At 53.6% G+C, this 16,919-nt stretch overlaps 1 protein-coding gene and 1 long non-coding RNA gene across 2 annotated transcripts; one reads left to right on the top strand and one right to left on the bottom strand.

Annotated features, from left to right (window-relative positions):
- Positions 1-1,520: 1,520 nt before the first annotated feature.
- Positions 1,521-2,673, bottom strand: LOC142047459 (uncharacterized). Its single transcript, XR_012656740.1, has 2 exons — positions 2,592-2,673; positions 1,521-2,142 (listed from the first exon to the last, which is right to left on the bottom strand). It is a non-coding gene; the product is annotated as an uncharacterized LOC142047459 (long non-coding RNA).
- Positions 2,674-7,106: 4,433 nt separating this feature from the next.
- On the top strand, positions 7,107-14,995 carry LOC116838981 (zona pellucida sperm-binding protein 4-like). Its single transcript, XM_075070468.1, has 12 exons — positions 7,107-7,281; positions 8,199-8,320; positions 9,532-9,616; positions 10,013-10,168; positions 10,507-10,694; positions 11,440-11,537; positions 11,869-11,996; positions 12,508-12,697; positions 12,778-12,925; positions 13,441-13,528; positions 14,128-14,244; positions 14,820-14,995. The coding sequence occupies exons 1-12, from the start codon at positions 7,107-7,109 to the stop codon at positions 14,972-14,974; spliced, it is 1,650 nt and encodes a 549-aa protein (XP_074926569.1). The 3' UTR covers positions 14,975-14,995.
- The last annotated feature ends 1,924 nt before the right edge of the window (positions 14,996-16,919 follow it).

Raw genomic sequence — 16,919 nt, 5'->3', positions numbered from 1 at the left:
GGGGGTGGGAGATCAGGGGGCATTGGGGCTAGGGGGACCGGGATGGGGGATGCGGACATCAGGACTTATGGAGACTGGGGGGCATCGGGGCTGGAGGCATTGGGGCTGGGAGATCGGGGGCACTGGAGCTAGGAGGCATCAGGGCTTGGGGGACCTGGGGATATGAGTTATAGGGGGCACTGCAGACTGGAAGGCATCGGGGCTGGACTTTGGGGTCTATCAGGGCTGGGGAGGAAGCAGGTCTGCTCCTGCAGTGTTGCCATGAAAAGCACTTAAGCCTAGGTGCCAAGTACACCATTACAGAAGTACATAGGAGTACGAGTATGTTGTGGAGATAGTACTTATGTATTTAAAAGTACACGTGCAAGTGTTTTCATCTCCTGTATTCCCTGCGATTGTCTGGTCAATATATGGACAACTACATAAATTATAAAAGCAGTGGTGGAAGAGAAAGAAAAAGAGCAACAATGACATTCATCTACAGAAGGCAGCATAGAATAACGATGAACAAATCTCTTAGCAATGTAAATAAATGTAGACATTTCCTTTCCATTGTATATAGCTGTATACCTCTGGATGCTGTAGCTTGAGGTTGTCGCAACAATCCACATCTTATTAAAAAAAACCAACCCAGTTCCTTTGCATTTTTTCTCTAATCCTGATTCTGCAGCCAACTCAACCTAAAGAATGTCTGGGATACAGAAGCAACAACAAATGATTTTGTACGTCTGTTACTCGCAGCTGTGTCACAGATCAAAATATACCGAAACCGTATTCTAAGTCCCGCCTTCCCATTTTCTACCAAGCAAGAAAAAGCCCTGGCAGCCAGAACTCAGGATCTGAAGCTCCTAAGCCAGGTTCTAGAGGCCAAACAGAATATGGGATAGGGAAGAGGCAGGTGATTGTTTCAAAAAACTGTTCTGAAAAGGTACTCACAGATAAAAGAAAATTATCCTTCAAGTACTTTTCGAATGTATTGAAATACAAGCACTAAGTACAGAATATGTCAAGTACTTAAGTACAAGCATGTGGAATACTTTAAATATTTAAGTATGTACTTAAGCACAAATGTACTTACCTACAGGTGAACACAGGGTTAGGAGCAGAGCAGGGAGCTGGGGGTGGGCATCAAGGCAGGGACATTTGCAAAGAGCAGTACTCCCTACTGTGTGCATCCCTAATGGCCTGTGACCCTCCCATAGCATCTTTCATTCTCATACATCCTGACTGTCCACCAGCCCCATCAAAGTGCAGCCACTCTGGGGAAGGAGCAAGACATGCTGCACAAGGCTAGCCCCATAGTCAAGTGAAGCTAGGACACATACGGGCGGAGTGATTTCTCTACCATCCCTTCAGACACTTGCACTGAGTAATCCACCAGGGTCCCGAATACAGAGCCATGTTTACAAACTCAAAATCTGGCTAAAGATTAAAAGTTTTGGCTTGACGTTCTCCCAGCCAAACCTTAGTTTAAAGGGGGCATTTCGACACCTTCTGTTTAACAGGATATAAAATTCCAATCAAGCAAAACTACTGCCTTTATTAATCACACGTCATTCATAATAATACATTACAGCCTCAGTTTACAGCTGCAACTCTCCTTTCATTAAAAAAAAAAAAAAAAAGAACTAGAGAAGGGACTTAAAGTAAAAAGCCGCAGGACAGCTGTATCTTAAAATGTCTCACAGGGTTAAGCCCAGGTTTGTAGGACAAACACTTTGCTCTGTGTTTTAATACTGGTCTTTTGCTGATCTTCCCCTTTCAGGAACCAGAGGAATTTAGCTGGGGTCGTTTTTGCCAGTGTTCAAATTTTAGAGGACAAATGACAGGGCCTGTAGTAACACGGCTGGGATCCTGCTCTCCATGTGTCTTGATGTGCTTGCACTTTGGCTGGTTGTAGCTGCTTGTATCTGTGTGGTGACTTCAGTGGCTCTGTGTGGCATGGGATATTTGGCGTATGGCTCAATGCTGGTTCAATTCTTTCAGTACTGGAGCTAGCTGGATCTGCCAGAGCTTCATCCATGAGGGTGACTATTTCTCTTCCGCTGCTGGGGGTTGCTGCCTGGCCGAGGGAGCGCCATCTGAGTGGGAGTCTGCTATGTTGGGGGTGGATTCCCCTGCTGCCCTCTTTTCTGGGCCCATCTGCAAGGGAAGGAAGCAAGTTGGAGCATCCGACTTCCCACGACTCTGCTCGAAGAGCTACAGCAAAGGCCGTCTGCCAAGAGCTTCCCCCTACTCTGTTATCATGTTGCCTGGTGAGGATGCCCCAGCACTGGGAACTGCCTGTTCCTCCGCCTGGCTCTGTGCATTCCCCCCAGAGGGGTGTGCAGCCCGGGTGAACACCCACCCTCACATGCACCCTACGGTTCCTTAATAATTCCCCTTTGCCCCACTCAGAGCACTAGACAGTGGCATCAGGACAGGCAGACAGCTGCAGCTGCCACTTCCCCCGTGTTCTGCTCCTCAAGCTTTTTGCAATCAGGACAGTTGAACTGCCACTCCCTCCAGGCTGGCACTGCTTCCCATACCCAGGTCAGTTTGCATCTGCATCTCACCCTGCACAGGCTGGCCAAGCACAGGAGACAGCTTACCTGGCTGACAGCCAGCCCCAAGCTCTGCTGGGTGTGAAAGGTGGAGAAAAGCCAGTCTGAAAATAAACCACCAGAGTGTGGGTGTGTGTCTGTGTGTGTGCGTGTGTGCGAGCTAGGGGTGCAAAACAGTCTGCTATCAAAGGTCACCTGCTCCTTGGCCACTTCTGCATTTCCAGTGGCACCCAAACCACAACATGTTTGCAGAAGCAGGGCTGAAAGCGGGTTATCAAACCTTACCCCGCACCTGCTGCTGCTCTGCTGCGTCCTCCTTGGAGGGAAGCTCCAGTATGCACCGCCGGAAGTCTGTGTGGGTTTCTGCCCCGTGGCAATTGGTGGATAAGGTTAGAGGCTCCCAATATGGATTTGGTTATCCTGCTGCCCCAGGCCTAATCACGGAAGCCATTAAACACTGCATGGAAACACACCCTCAGAACTGAAACACATTTGGGGCTAATGCAGCCCCCTCTGGTTTTGAGAGGGTGGCCTTGTGGTTTGGGAACCTGGAGACCTGGGGTCAACTCTTGCTTCCCTGACTGTATGTCCTCAGGCCAGTCACTGAACCACTGTGTGTCTCAGTTCCCCACCTGCTCAATGGGGATTTGTCTCTTGCGCTGGCAGGAGCATCTCTCACTGTGTGAATATCCAGCCCCTAGCACGACTGCTTCTTAAATTCAGAAGGGGCCTGGAGGTGCTGCTGGAATATAAACCATAGCCATGGCCTTGGGAGGGGCCAATGTGACGTTGTGATGCAGGTGTTGTCACGAAATGACATTCTTGTCCCAAGGGATGAAGTTTGAAAAGTTGCAACCCCCAAAGTCAGGCTGGCAGTGGCCAAAACATGTTACCGTCTAGTGGCTCTTTAGTGGGTTAGGTGGATCTTGGTCCACGTGGGCACCCATGACACGTGGCCCTTTGATGGCAGGCTCAGCAGAGAGGTGAGGATGAAATGGGCCATGGAGTTAAACTCCTGCATCTGACTCTGGGGAGGAGCCATGGCACAGGGAAAGTGCTGGGAGAAATGAACGGAGCATTCATTGAGAAAGTCAGCTCCATGTGAGTCCCCTCTGCAGGAGACCTTTGCCACATTCTGCGCAATTCTATTTTAAAATCTAGCAACTGGGAGAAGGGACTTGTAGCCATTATCCCAGTGAAGGTGACTTGCTCCTGGGCAGCGAAACTGAGGACTGAGGCGATGAAAGCTATAGGTAGTTACCGTCCATGACTAACATCTAAAGGTCTGTGCTGAAGTGAAACTGATTTCTCCACTGCATGCTAGAGCCCTTCAGTGGGAAAATACAACTGACAGCTGCCACCTGCTGATTTGACTGAGAAACAAAGTGCAAGACTGGATCTCTAGTACACACATACCCTCATGTGTGAACATGTGCGTGCACACACACACATACACACTCTCACTCAGCTGCCCAACTGCAGAGGGAGTTTGGTGTGCTCTATCCCTGTAAGATCCTTCCCATTTTACAGATGGCAAAACTGACTCACAGAGTGGGGATGTGATTTGCCTAAGTTAACCCAGAATGGGATAGACTCCCAGGACCCCTGGCAGCCGAGCATCTGCTTTCACCCATTGGCCCCCCTGCTTCCTTTCAGAAGTGAATGAAAATGTCTCCTGATGTGCATTTTAGGCATTTCACCGCACTTGTATAACCCACAGCATGCGTCAAACACCAGCTAACCCTAGGATGTAGCTCAACATCATTAGCCTCCTTTTCAGAGACAGCAGGGCTGCCCAGAGAACTCAGGGTGCCTGGGGCAGGGCCAGGTCTTCAGCAGCAATTCAGCGGCGGGTCCCTCTTGGAGGGAAAGACCCGCCACCGAACGCATCCAAAGAATGAAGTAGTGGCGGTAGAGCAGCCTAAATGCCACCGATCGCGGCTTTTTTTTCCCCCTACCACTTGCAGTGCTTGTACTCACCGGATGGCGCTCCGAGGCTTCGGCAGCACTTCCGCGATGGATCCTTCACTCACTCCGAGTCTTCCGCTGCACTGAAGGTCCCACCGCCAGAGACCTGGAGTGAGTGAAGGGCCCGCCGCCGAAGTGCTGCCGAAAACCTGGAGTGGCTCACGGGGCCCCAGTGTGGCCAGGGCCTGGGGCAAATTGCCCCACTTGCCCCCACCCCTGGATGGCCCTGAGAGACAGAACCATATCAGCAAGGCAAAACCCAATGTATTTTTACTGGCATTAAATGTATGTGACTTTGCATAAAATGCATAATCTGCATGGATTTATGTAGCTGAATACTGAGGTGCCGAGATGGGGTGTTATAACACTGGAAGCCGCCTGCCAAAGGAACTCCCCTTCGGGACGGAGCCTGCAGTGGTTTAATGGCAATAGATGGTTGTCTTGGAATTATGGGCAGGTCTTTTTCCCTTTAAGAAGGCTCACGCTGGGAGCTCCTGCTAGAGAATTGGGACTCTGCCCCCTGGGAGCACAGGTGGTTTACAGCTAAGGTAGAAGTTACATCTAGTTGAAGATTTTCCATCAAAATTTTGAAAAATTGGGTTTGCCACCAAACACTTTTTCTGAACAAGTGCCTGTTTTCTACCTACAATTTTGATTTTTTCATTAAAAAAAAACCTTCCAAACACCTGACAACCAAAATATTTCAGTTTGGCGCTGCTGCTGCAATGCCTCATGGGAACTGTAGTTCGGTTACCCCAAATTCCCATTCTCCTCTATGGGCCAGGCTCCCTGGCTGCACTACATCTCCCACAATGCACCATGGCTATGGAGTCCCATGATGCCTCTCCTTTCCAAGATTTTGAGTTTTGGCCAAAATTTTCAGTATTTGACGTTTCACCAAAAAACTGAAATTTTTACAGGAGGGAAAAAAACATTTTTGAGCAGCTCTGGCATGTCCGGCCCAGCCTACAGGAAACATGCCTGTTTTCCAGGCAAATCAAGGCCCTGACGCTCATGAGAAGTTGGCGCGAGAGCCTTCCATGGTTGCCATGGTGGCAGATGGTGACCCATGGGTGAAGAGGGATATATATAAAGGACTCCCCAGCAAGAGCTGCCTTTTTCATTTTGTATGTTGGCGCTGCTCCTTTTTCTTATTTTTTCTGCTCTGCACTGTGGTTCTAGTCACGATAACACCCAGGTCTCATCCAGCACATTTCATTTCAAAGAGCTTTATGAAGCAGGTCAACAGATTTAACACCATTTTACAGATGGGGAAATTGAGGCACAGAGAGCAGAAGTAACGTGCCCGAGGTCACCCAGCAGGCCACAGCTAGGAATAGAACTGACATCTCTAGTGCCCCAGTCCAGGGCTCTGGCCAATAGGCCACACTGCCACCAAGCCACCTGAGTTGCAAGCCGTGGTGTCTGTCAGGTTCGGGTGATGTGCCCCTGCTCTCCAGCAGGAGTCTCCTGCTGACTGAGCCCTGCTGAGCCTGTCAAGCTGACCCCACCTCCTGCTCCCTGCCCCCCAGCCTGACCCAAACGGCCATGAATACAGGTGTCCCTGCCTGCCCCAGAGAAGGTGCCACTGTACAACCAGCCCCCAGTATCTGCCCATAGCTGGCCACGTATCTTTCCCTTTTGTCTCCTCCCCTGGCTCTTTGCCGTCTGTCTGTCTGTATCTGCTCTTTAGGGGGAGGGGGAGATTGGAGGTGTGGAGAGAATGCAGGCACACGTGCAGGGTGCAGGGAGGGGCAAAGCATGGGGCCCACTCAGGGCATGTCTCCACATACCAGAGCTAGCTTTGATCTAGCTAGCGTGGGTACCAACAGCGGCGAAGCTGCAGCAGCACAGGTCTCGGGGCCCAGGAAGGCTTGGACAGCCCATGCTGTGTGGCTTTGCTGTTCCCATCCCTGAGCTAGCTGGGGTGCACCTACGGGTGCTGCAGTCACCCCGCTGCATTGCAGTGTAGACGTAACCTGTGGGAGAACGGGATGAGATGAGAAAAGTGTTCCCGGGGGGGATGGAGAGGCTAGGCCTGGGGAAGCTGCAATTGGATTAATTTGCACAGATACTACTCCCATGGGGGGAGGGGAGATAAGACCGGGGCTCAGTTTGCCCCTCTATAAATAATAAACCATCTAGCACTTTACAGTCATCTGACAAAAGGAGTTCACAAGCTCCCAAGTACTCCAGCTTTCTTCCTTTTCCACACTTAGTTTTTCCAGCCAATAAATAGCCCCTTGCCCCCTAGGTGCCCCCTCAGCCACAAATACTTTGCTTCCCTTTTAGAATGTTTCCTGTTGCATTAGCAAAACCTGTAGGGTCTTAACAAGGGTTTGGGGATGAGAAAATCAATAGAAAACTTTAGAAGGGATGTGGGTGGATGGGAAGGTTTTGCTCAATTTGGACCAAGCACAATGAGTTTCAAATCAAGGCCCAGTGGAAAGTGTAAATGGACTGTTGGTGTCACACCTGGTCCATATAGGAATTTAGACCTCGGTGCTGGCTCCTCGAGAGGTATAAGACCCAGCTAATGGCTCAGAAAGCTGTGAGTAGCAGCATAGGTGGGGTAGTCTGGGAAGTGAGGCTGCCATGATGTTTTGGGTCTTTTGTGGCCTATTTTTTCTGAGTAGGGGGACTCAGGGTGGCTTTAGGAATGGGGGAGCTCTTTGGGATATTAGCTGGCTGACGTGTGGGCAGAGAAGCTTTGTATTCAGCCTGCTCCCAAACCAGACTGAGATGGCTCCCTTTGTGCTGAGAGCTCTGGGTAAGTTGAGCAAAGCTAAAATCCTTTGGTCTCTCTATGGTGTTTCTGGGAGGCAGTATCCCCTAGCAGGTAAAACTGAGGAGGTGTGCGGGGTGGTATCTGACTGCAAGTAACTTCCTAGGGTGTTGGGTCCTCTCTGCTTGTCTCCAATGATAGTACAAAGTCAATGCATATTGACTGACCCCAAGATCTAAGCTGCTTGGATAAAAGGTGCTAGATCAGGGAATACCTTAGGAGCAATTGGCCCACTCACTTAACAGAAACTGGTAAGTGTCTGAAGTAGGTAAAAAAAAAAAAACAACCCTGACAGCTGGTGCACCAAACTAATTCAGTGATGCATAAGAACATAAGCTATACTGGGCTGGCCTGAAAGTCCATCTTGCCCAGTATCCTGTCACCTGATAGTGGCCAGTGACAGGTGCCCCAGACAGCATGAACAGAACAGGGAATCATCTGGTGACCCATCCCCTGTCTCTGCTGGAGACCTGGCTCTGGGGTGAGGTGCATTGGATGCTGAATGACTTGGCTAATGTTATACAGCTGTAGGGGGAGAAGTATCCCAAAGATGGAGGATAAATGCCAAGCTGCTGAGGTGGTGCAAAGAGGTGGGGGAGTCCCCTTTGTGAGGCTAAAGGGGAGGAAATGAAGTGAAACTAGCCCTAAACCATGTGGGCTGGCCCATGGCATTGGCCTGTCTTCGAACAGTCTGCACTGTAAGGCAGGCTCCTACTCCATCCCCACTGCTGACCTTAACTGGCAGTGCTTCAAAAGCTGTGGTGGTGAAAGGGAGGGGTCAGTGGTGTGACTCTTCTGCAGAGCCTCTCTGCTAAGGGTCTGGCAATGGGGGAGGCAGCAGATCTGGGACTACAAGGAACAGGGCTGAAGGTGCTTCATCTGATGCCTCTCTTGGCCTCCAGATGCAGAAGGCAGGTCCCATGCTCTGCAAAGCAACCCTGCCTGTGGGACGCGTGTCGAGCAGCAAGCCAATGGCACCGTGGTGGTTGAGGCATTCTATACTGGGTGTTATGTCAACGAGAGGGTAAGGCCCTGTCTGGGACCACCCCCCAGCATGAATGGGATGGGTAGCAGTGCATATGAAGGGGGTGTGAGGAGACCATGCTGGATCTGTCTGCAAAGGCCTAGCCATTAGTGCATGAAGCTGGGAGTCAGATCTGAGTTCTAATCCTGCCCCTGCCACTAACTTTCCATGTGTGGCAAGTCTCTTCACATCTGTGCCTCCATTTCCACATGTCCAAGCCTGCTTCTGAGCTTCAGAGAGGCTGAGGCATGGCTAGTGTCCACATACCCTCCTGAGAGCCTAGGCTGGCCAGCGCTGTGAACAACATGTGGGATTGCTAGTCGGGGGTGGGAGGGAAGAGGGAGACTTGACACATGTTTGCTCTACTCCTTTCCCACCTCTGCCTTGGAAACACTTGCACTGACCTGGCTTCCATCCCTGCAGCTGGGAGCTAGTGATCAGAGTGATGTCACTGCAGCTGGCTTGTCTCACCCCTGGATGTGTGGCTCTGGCCAGCAGTCCCTCTGCTGGCCCAGCTCAGAGGGTGGAGTCCCCCATGCAGAGGGAGAGCTTGGCTGCAGGGAGGCAGATGACACCATCTGTACTGGAAGGCCTGAAATCCTCCACCTTATTTCTTCTCTCCCAGTAAAGCTGGCTCCTGGCTCTGTCCCTTGGTTACACTAGCTCAGGGCAGAGCCGGCTCTAGGCACCAGCGTTCCAAGCATGTGCTTGGGGTGGCCCTTTCCAAGGGGCAGCTCTGGCTTGTTTTTGCTTGGGCTGGCAAAAAACCTGGAGCCAGCTCTGGCTCAGGGCCTGACTGTGCAGGGCATGGTCTGGCCTAGCAGCTAGTTCAGTGAGTGGAAGTCAAATCTTGGTTTCTTGTCAGTGTTCTGCCACTGAGATCCTAAACCCATCCAGGCCAACTGGTGCTAGGATCTGACAAGGGCTAGTGCCGATGGTGCCATGTTCTCCCTTGAGGAGCCAGAGGCAGAATATCAAGGCTGGGGGAAGGGTGATCTTTGCTCTATAGGACTCCCAGCTGCCTGCTTGTCCCTTGCTGGGACTGACTTGTGGGTCCAGGTGCCCACCCAAGGCATGGGTTGGGGTGGCTGTGAATCCTGCTGTCCCCCCTAAATCATTCAGGCCCTCTGGCTCTCCTGGAGCACATGGTGCTGGGGAGGGACTCTGGGTGGCTTGAACCATCACTGGGGCAATCTCTGCTTCCTGCCTAGGATGGCAGCTTTGTGATGACGGTCCAGATCGAAGGCCCTGTGGCTTCCTACAAGGAGGAGCTGAGGTGCCCAAACCACCTTCTAGGTAAGGGTCTCTGTGCCCAGGCTGGGGATGGGACTGCACTGACACTGGGATCTTCCTGAAGAATGCTGCTTGGTGTAGCTGGAGGCCTTGTCTCTGGGGATGCTGGACCAGCTGCCTGGAATTAGCCACCTCCCTGAGGAGGGACTTGGCTGTGGGGAGATGCTGTTTCCTGCTCCCACCTTTGGGTGGATAACTGGGGGTCCAGGCACTGACCAACTTCTTTTGTGCATGGCTGAAAAGGAGCAGAAGCTCCAGCCCCTGGTGGTGCAGGAGGAGGCCCTGCCTTGTCTGGTTCCCAGGTCTGTCTCAGCCACCCAGTGGGGCTCTGCCCATGGACAGGGTGTTGTTGCAGGGGGGACTGTCTGAGCAAGCACCGTGTCTTGCCTCTCTCTGTAGCTGGAGATGCCCCAAACCCTAGCGTGTGCTCTGCTGTCCAGTCTTCAGCTCGGCTGCCATGCGCTGCCCCACCCATCGCACAAGGCGACTGCGAAGAGCTGGGCTGCTGCTACCAGCCCGGTGACAGGCTGACCCCCTGCTACTATGGCGACAAGGGTGAGCAAGGGCTTTCCTCTGCTGCAGGGAGCTGCTGGGGCATCTCAGTGGCAGGCAGATACTGGGGGTTGTCTGGGAGGAAGAACCCTGTTGGGGCCTAGGGACCAGGGCCCCACTGGGCTTTAGGACCTGGTGATGGAGTCTGTCCCTCTGAGGCCAGGCCTGTCCAGTCACTCTCATCCCAGTGACTGTCAGGGGGCAGGACTAGTTCTAGCTGGTCTCCTCCTCCCCTCTCTAGAGGTGCCTGCTTCATGGTGGGGGTAGGCAGGGGTCCCCAGGTAAATGGCTCCAGCACAGGCGGCAGCTCCCTGCTGAGGTACCACACGGCTCTTTCCCAGTGACCGCCCAGTGCACCCCAGATGGCCAATTCTCAGTTGCGATCTCAAGGGATGTGACCATGCCACCCCTGGACCTGAGCTCTGTGCACCTGGTCAGTGCTCACAGCAGCAGATGTGCCCCGGTGTCTAGGAATGCAGCCTTTGTTGTGTATCGCTTCCCACTCTCAGCCTGCGGAACCACTGTCCAGGTAAAGGAGGGCACCTGTCAGTCAGTCCACCTGCTCTGGGCAAGGCACTTCCCATCAGTCTGAGCTGATTGTCCTTGCAGTTATGGGGGAGGAGAGGGGGTGTCAAGTCAGGCTGTATCTGATCTGTCCTGAGACTCTCACTTGCTCCACTTGCTGGGGTTCTGAGCCTACAGGTTGTCCAAGGTTTGGGCCCTACAGCTCTGCTGATGCACCAGCAGCCTACAGACCCTGCTCCCTAGTGGCTGCTAATGCTTGTGTCAGTGGCTCATGGAAAGGCCAAATAGCCTTGGAGCTAAAGGGACCTTTGGGCAGGAAAAGGGGGGACATGGCACCCATTGATCTGGCTGGGTCCCTACATGGAACAAGCTTAGTATCTGGTAGCTGTGCTACCGACTGGCAGGAAAACAGCCTGTTCAGTGTAGCTGGTAGTCTAGTGGCATGTGAACACTGGGGGTGTACTAGTCCTGGAATACCACCGAGATTTGGGGGGTGGGCTGGTTTATTGACAGGTTTCTGGTCAACTTGAGAACATGAGTGAAGTTGGGCTGGACCTCTCCTATGCAGACTGGCTCAAGTCACCTCCTCAAGACTTGACTCCTGCAAAAGAGAGGTGGGGGAGGGCACAGTCTGGCCATTAGATCTTGCTCCTATTGGCTGTGGAGGGTTGAGCTGGCTACCACATGTGAACTCTCCCTTGCACATGGCCCTTTTGGTGCCTCCAGCCTCTCTTCTCTTCCCTTTGCAGACATCTGGAGACCAGAGGGTGTATGAGAATGAGCTGGTAGCAGACCGCCAAGTGCTCACATCTCGTTTCGGCTCCATCACTCGGGACAGCACCTTTAGGTAACAGGCCTGGCAAAGCTTGGAGGTCTCTGCTGGAAAGGGAGGGGTCCTCTTGTCAGCCAAGCAGAGTTTGGGTCCCTCTCCTGGGAAAGAACCTCCCCTTCCAGAGAGGGCTAGGGGATGAGCACTGGCTCTTCAGCAACCCACTGCTGAGCTCCCTGTCTGGATCCCCTCCTGCTGGGGGAGGTCACCTGATCTCCCCCAGAATTAAAGGAATGGGTGGGGGGGAGGCACTAACCACTCGCTGACAAGGTCTCATCACACCCTGTCTGAGCATGCTTTCTGGGAGAGTCCAGAGGTGACCAGCTGTCTGGCCTCTTTCCCCACCCAGGCTGACCATCAGCTGCAGCTACTCAGCTGAGGACTTCCTCCCTGTGAATGTCGTGGTCTCCACCCTTCCTCCACCGCCACCTGCGGTCGGGCAGGGACCCCTAGCCTTGGAGATGAGGATTGCTACAGGTGACTGCACATAGGCCTGCCAAGCACTTGAGAGGCTTCTGAAAGATTTAAGTGTCTGGCCCACTTCCATGCCTGGCTTGCCCCAGAGAGGTGATATGGACCCTTGGGCTGCTGAGTGGCACTGAAGACTTGGATCACTGCTCCTTGCGGGGTGGGGGGGGTCTGCTCCCATAGCAACTGTATCCACCAGGAAGGGAGGAAATCTGGCCTGGCTTGGCCATGACCTAGCCTGGATGGTCTCCTGGCACAGCTGCACTGGTCTCTGGCCCTTCAGGGAGATCACTATTTGAAATGACTTTCCTGGTCTGCCTCCCAGTGGCCCAGCTAGGCCCCAGGGCATGACTGCTCTTGTTGCCCATAGTTCAGATACTTGACCAATGCCAGTGGGATCTGGTCACCAGGAGAAGGGGTGACTCTGCCCCAGCACTTGCCCTGCAAAGCCCCCTAAGAAATCAGTGATCCTGCCAGGGTCAGTGCAGGACTTGGTCATCTCATTTCATTCTTGCTGCAGATGAGCATTACAGCACCTACTACACAGACCACGAGTACCCAGTGGTGAAGCTTCTCAGGGACCCTGTGTACGTTGAGGTCCACATCCTCCAGAGAACGGACCCAGGCCTGGTTCTGGTCCTGCACCAATGCTGGGCCACCCCGAGCACCAACCCCCTGCAGCAGCCGGAGTGGCCGATCCTTGTGGATGGGTGAGTGTGAGTGGGGATGGGAGGAGGGCAGTGACTGCCAGATAAGATACCTCAACCCATCACTGCTTGTGACCTTCCAGGTGCCCTTACGAAGGTGACAACTACCAGACCCAGCTGGTGCCTGTGGGTGAGGCCTCAGGGCTGCAGTTCCCATCTCACCATCAGCGCTTTATTGTCAGCACTTTCACCTTTGTGGCTGCCACCTCCCAGCGAGCACTCTCAGGCCCGGTATGGCTCCACTCCCCAGAAAGGATTAGTCCTGAGACTTCCCCTGGCCAAGCTGGTGGGTCAGGGATCCTTCCACAAATGAAGCAGAGACTGACCTGAAGCTGCTTTGCAACCTCCAAACCTCTTATAGCTGGGTGGGGAGCACATGAGTGGACAAAAGACCCTAATCTACCCTATGTAGCCTCCTCTGGTCACACTGGCTCACCTGGCCTAAAGCAGACCCCTTCGAGTGTCTGGAGCCAATCATGACCCTGCAGGCCAATCTCATGGCCTTAGGCTGCAAACTTGCAAAGCCCCATGCCGGGTCATGCCTGTGCAGCTGCATAACAGACCAAGTTTCTGCCTCCTGCAGAGCTGTTGAGAGCAAAGGATTCCACTGCTGTAGCTGGCTGGATGTCTGTCTGTCTCCTGTGGCTGTCAAAGAGCTGGAAGCTCATAGGATGGAGGGAGGCCAGTGACCCTCTGAAGATCCCCTTAATCCATCCTCACCAAGCACAAATTCTCTCTGCTTCCAGGTGTATTTCCACTGCAGTGCTTCTGCCTGCCTGCCCTCCAGGCTGGAACGCTGTGTAGTCCAATGCCCCGCAAACCTACAGGGGAGGAGTAAGTCTCTTCCTTTTTGGCATCTGTCTCTTGGGCCCCCTCAGGCCTGTTGAGAGTAAGACCTTGGGTCTTGCCCTTGGCAGACTGCCAGCTCTAGAACCAGCCCTTCAAACCCATGGTTCTGGGGTGCTTGGTTAAGACAGGCTGTGGCAGGAAGGTCTCCACTCCACAAGCCATGAAGGCTTGGCTATGAGCTGTCATGGCTCTTGCTAGACTGAAGCAGTCTCATCAGGCCTCCTGAAAACTACCCTTCAGGGGACCTCTAAGACCCCCCCCCCCTACACACACTTAGACTGACCATAGGCCTCTGGCAAGGCACCCAGGCACTAGCCAAGGGGTTTGAAGTGAGACATGGCTCTCCCCTTCCTGGGTGCACAGTGACAACTTCTGTGGTGCCTCCTCTGCCTCAGCTGTGACCCAAGCACCTCTGAGGTGGCACCTCCACTCTCTCAGGACCTTCCCATGGGGGCTGGAACTGGGCTGCTTCCCATGGGCCTTGGCTGGAGACAGTCCCCAAAGCTCTAGCCTGGGGAGGGTGGGGTGTCAGTTTTTCAGGGACTAAGGAGAGTGGTGTCAAGACAGTTCTCTTCCCTCTCCAGCAAGAAGAGCCTCTCAGAGCCAAACATGGGGGAAGGAGCCCCTGAGCCTGGTGACAGCTGAGGGGCCTGTGGACTTCCGTGCTGCCCAGGAAGCAGAGGAAGACCTTGCCCAGGAAGGTAATGGAGCAGGCCTCAGGAGTTCCTAGGGGTGAAATGGGACCATAGCACCCACCTGCCTCACAGGGCAGGTATTGTGCTTTAAACTGTAGGGTTTGGGTACTCCTGAGCTGGCCCCCATTCCTGAACTTCTCAGGTCCCCTCTACCAGAGGAGGGTGGGGGGCAATGGACACAGTGGAGGGAGGGACAAGCCCCTTCTTCCAGTGGTGGCTAGGCTGCTGAGCCAGGGGAGAGGGGTACAGAACAGCCCCAGGCTGCTGGTGGCACCATGAAGCAGTGCTTAAACCTGGCCAGAGATGTGAGGAGCCCCTCACTTCCCATCAGGGCCTAATGTAAAGCTGCTTAATGCTTCTCTCAGGGTGTATCAGTCCGAGGGAGCCCCTCAGACTCAAAGCCAGCGCACCTCCTTCAGTGGGGGGATGGCTGAGCTCTGCCAAGCCTTGGCAGGCCTAGTGTGGAACCGCAAAGGGGCAAGGCCCCCATGGGGCAGTGGGGAGGTCTATGGCAAGATCTGGTAGTGATTGAGGACTGGTGTCTGACTGCTCTTGCTCCTAACCAGCCTCTCCCTCCCCAGGTTCCCATGGACTCAGGCCCCTGGTGGAGTGGGGAGAGGTGCTGGTGCCACTGGCAGGGGCTGTCACTGCTGTTGCAGTTGCTGTTGTGGTGGCTCTGGGCCTGAGGAAGCACTGGGGCAGGCGAGGACATGCCAATGGGACCACAAGTGCTTAAGGAATAAACAGATCAAGTGAATGATGCCTCCTGTCATTACTGGTATGTAGGTGAGTCTGCTCTGCAGTGTGGGTCTGCCATTGTGCATTGGGGAGGGGGAGAAGGAGGGAATCAAGGCACTGGGGCACCAGGCAGGCCTGGCTCATTGCACCAAGAGGCAGCTCAAGGGTGCTGGCCTTCCTGACTAGGAGTGGTGCCGAGGGGGGACCTGCAGGGCTGGCAACAGCTAGTGATTTAAGGGAGGCAAATGTCCTGCTCATAGAAGGCAGAGCAGGGTGAGTCTCATCAAGGTCTTGCCTTGCTAAAGCAGCTGGCTCCAGAGCTCTGCTGAATCCTCAGGCTCCTGTATGAATGGGGGTGGGGGGCAATGGCACAGGGGGACAGCAGATTAGACCCAGATTCCTGCATGCTGGTGTCTGAAACTAGCTCTGCAGCCTAGCCCTGGTGCCCTCATAACATGTCCCTCAGAACACACTAATCAGCTGCTGCATGGGGAAGGTTAATTGACAGGACTCTGGTGGAAGTTAAATCCTCCACCTCCAGAAAGGCAAACAGGGGCTTCTGCACTGGCTGAGTCAGGGAACAACCCCAATCATCCAGCTCTTCCTGCTGGCAGGAAACAGGAGGGCTAAGGCACAGGGAGCCTGGCTCTGGCATGGAGTCTTGCTGCTCTGAGCCACATTCTGCTGTTGGAACATGCAGCCTCTGAGAGAAGGGGATGTGTGCTGGAGACTCTCGCCTATGGGCCTGTTCTGGACCCAGTCCAGGGGGTTGTACAAAAAGGTGGACTCTCCTGTAGAAAAGCTGTTTGTGGTATAAATGCCATGGCACTGCAGTGCACTGAGCTCTAGGCTCCTAGTGCCAGCTAGGCCCTTCCCTGTCCCAGGAGAAGAGATCAAAACACTGACCCAGTGTTGGAAGGAAAGTCAGTCACATTTTCAGCTCACTGACATGCCTGTGAGTAGCTGCAGGGGAGGTGGAGGATCAGGCATGTGCTGCCCCAGCTGCAGTGGGTTCCCCCTCAAGCACGGCAGTGTCTCCACTAGGTGTGGGCACAGTGAATAAAATAACAGTAGCCAAGGCTCCAGCCAGACCTGCTGTAACCACTCATAAAACATGGCACCAATTAACTCCCCAGCTCAGGCTTCAGCCAGGGCCCCCAGACACTGCTGCTGGCCACTGAGAGGAAGGGGACAGGTCCCCGAGAGGGACTCTCTTTGGGCTGGTTCTAGGCCCCACCCTGTTCTCTAGATCAGGGTTGGGAGTGTCCCTCTTATCCTCCTTTCTAAGGGGGAAGCCATTCCTCTTAGTCACTCCAGGCCCAGGCTTGTCAGGCAGAGTAAAGCTGCTCAAGTGACCTGGCCTAAGGTAAATGTCCCACTTGGCCTGGCACCAACAGGTGGGGCAGGGCCAGCCTGGCCTCTGCTGCCCCTCCCTGCAAGCTAAGGGGCAGGTAATTAGTGGCTTCTCTCCCACATCTGCTACATGGGAGCAGGTTGAGCTTTGAGGATGCTAATTAACATGAGTGAGGGTGGCAAAGGCTCCCTGGTTCCCCCATTACCAAGAACTAGCTGGGCAGGGGTCTGTCCAGTCCATGGGCCACATGCTGGTGGGGAAAGGTGTCATAAGCATACTTCCTAATTCTGAACCTTAGTCCAAAATGTGAGTGCCTGCATGAAACCTCCAAGCTTAATTACCAGCTTGGATCTGATAGCGCTGCCACCAGCCAAAAATTTCCAGTGTTTGGCTCACTCTGGTCTCCCCAAAACCTTCCCTGGGGACCCCAAGACTCAGATGCCCTGAGTCTTACCACAAAGGGAAATAACCCCCCTCCCCTTGTCTTCTCTTTACTTCCTCCCCAGGCTTCCCCTCCGTGGGTTATCCTGGAAGATTACTGTACTTAAACTCCTTGAATTACAAAACAGAGAGGGCAATTTACCTTCCC

This window comes from Chelonoidis abingdonii, chromosome 11, assembly GCF_003597395.2.
Source record: "Chelonoidis abingdonii isolate Lonesome George chromosome 11, CheloAbing_2.0, whole genome shotgun sequence".
NCBI lineage: Eukaryota > Metazoa > Chordata > Testudines > Testudinidae > Chelonoidis > Chelonoidis abingdonii.
The sequence above is the reverse complement of the archived record's forward strand: the minus strand, read 5'-3'. Positions and strand labels throughout refer to the sequence as shown.

Bases quoted from the DNA above. Each gene is read 5' to 3' on its own strand.
- LOC116838981 (XM_075070468.1), top strand. From the start codon at position 7,107: ATGATGTTTTGGGTCTTTTGTGGCCTATTTTTTCTGAGTAGGGGGACT. The intron at 10,695-11,439 runs GTAAAGGAGGGC...TTCCCTTTGCAG, and splicing joins CCTGCGGAACCACTGTCCAG to ACATCTGGAGACCAGAGGGT. The intron at 11,997-12,507 runs GTGACTGCACAT...TTCTTGCTGCAG, and splicing joins GGAGATGAGGATTGCTACAG to ATGAGCATTACAGCACCTAC.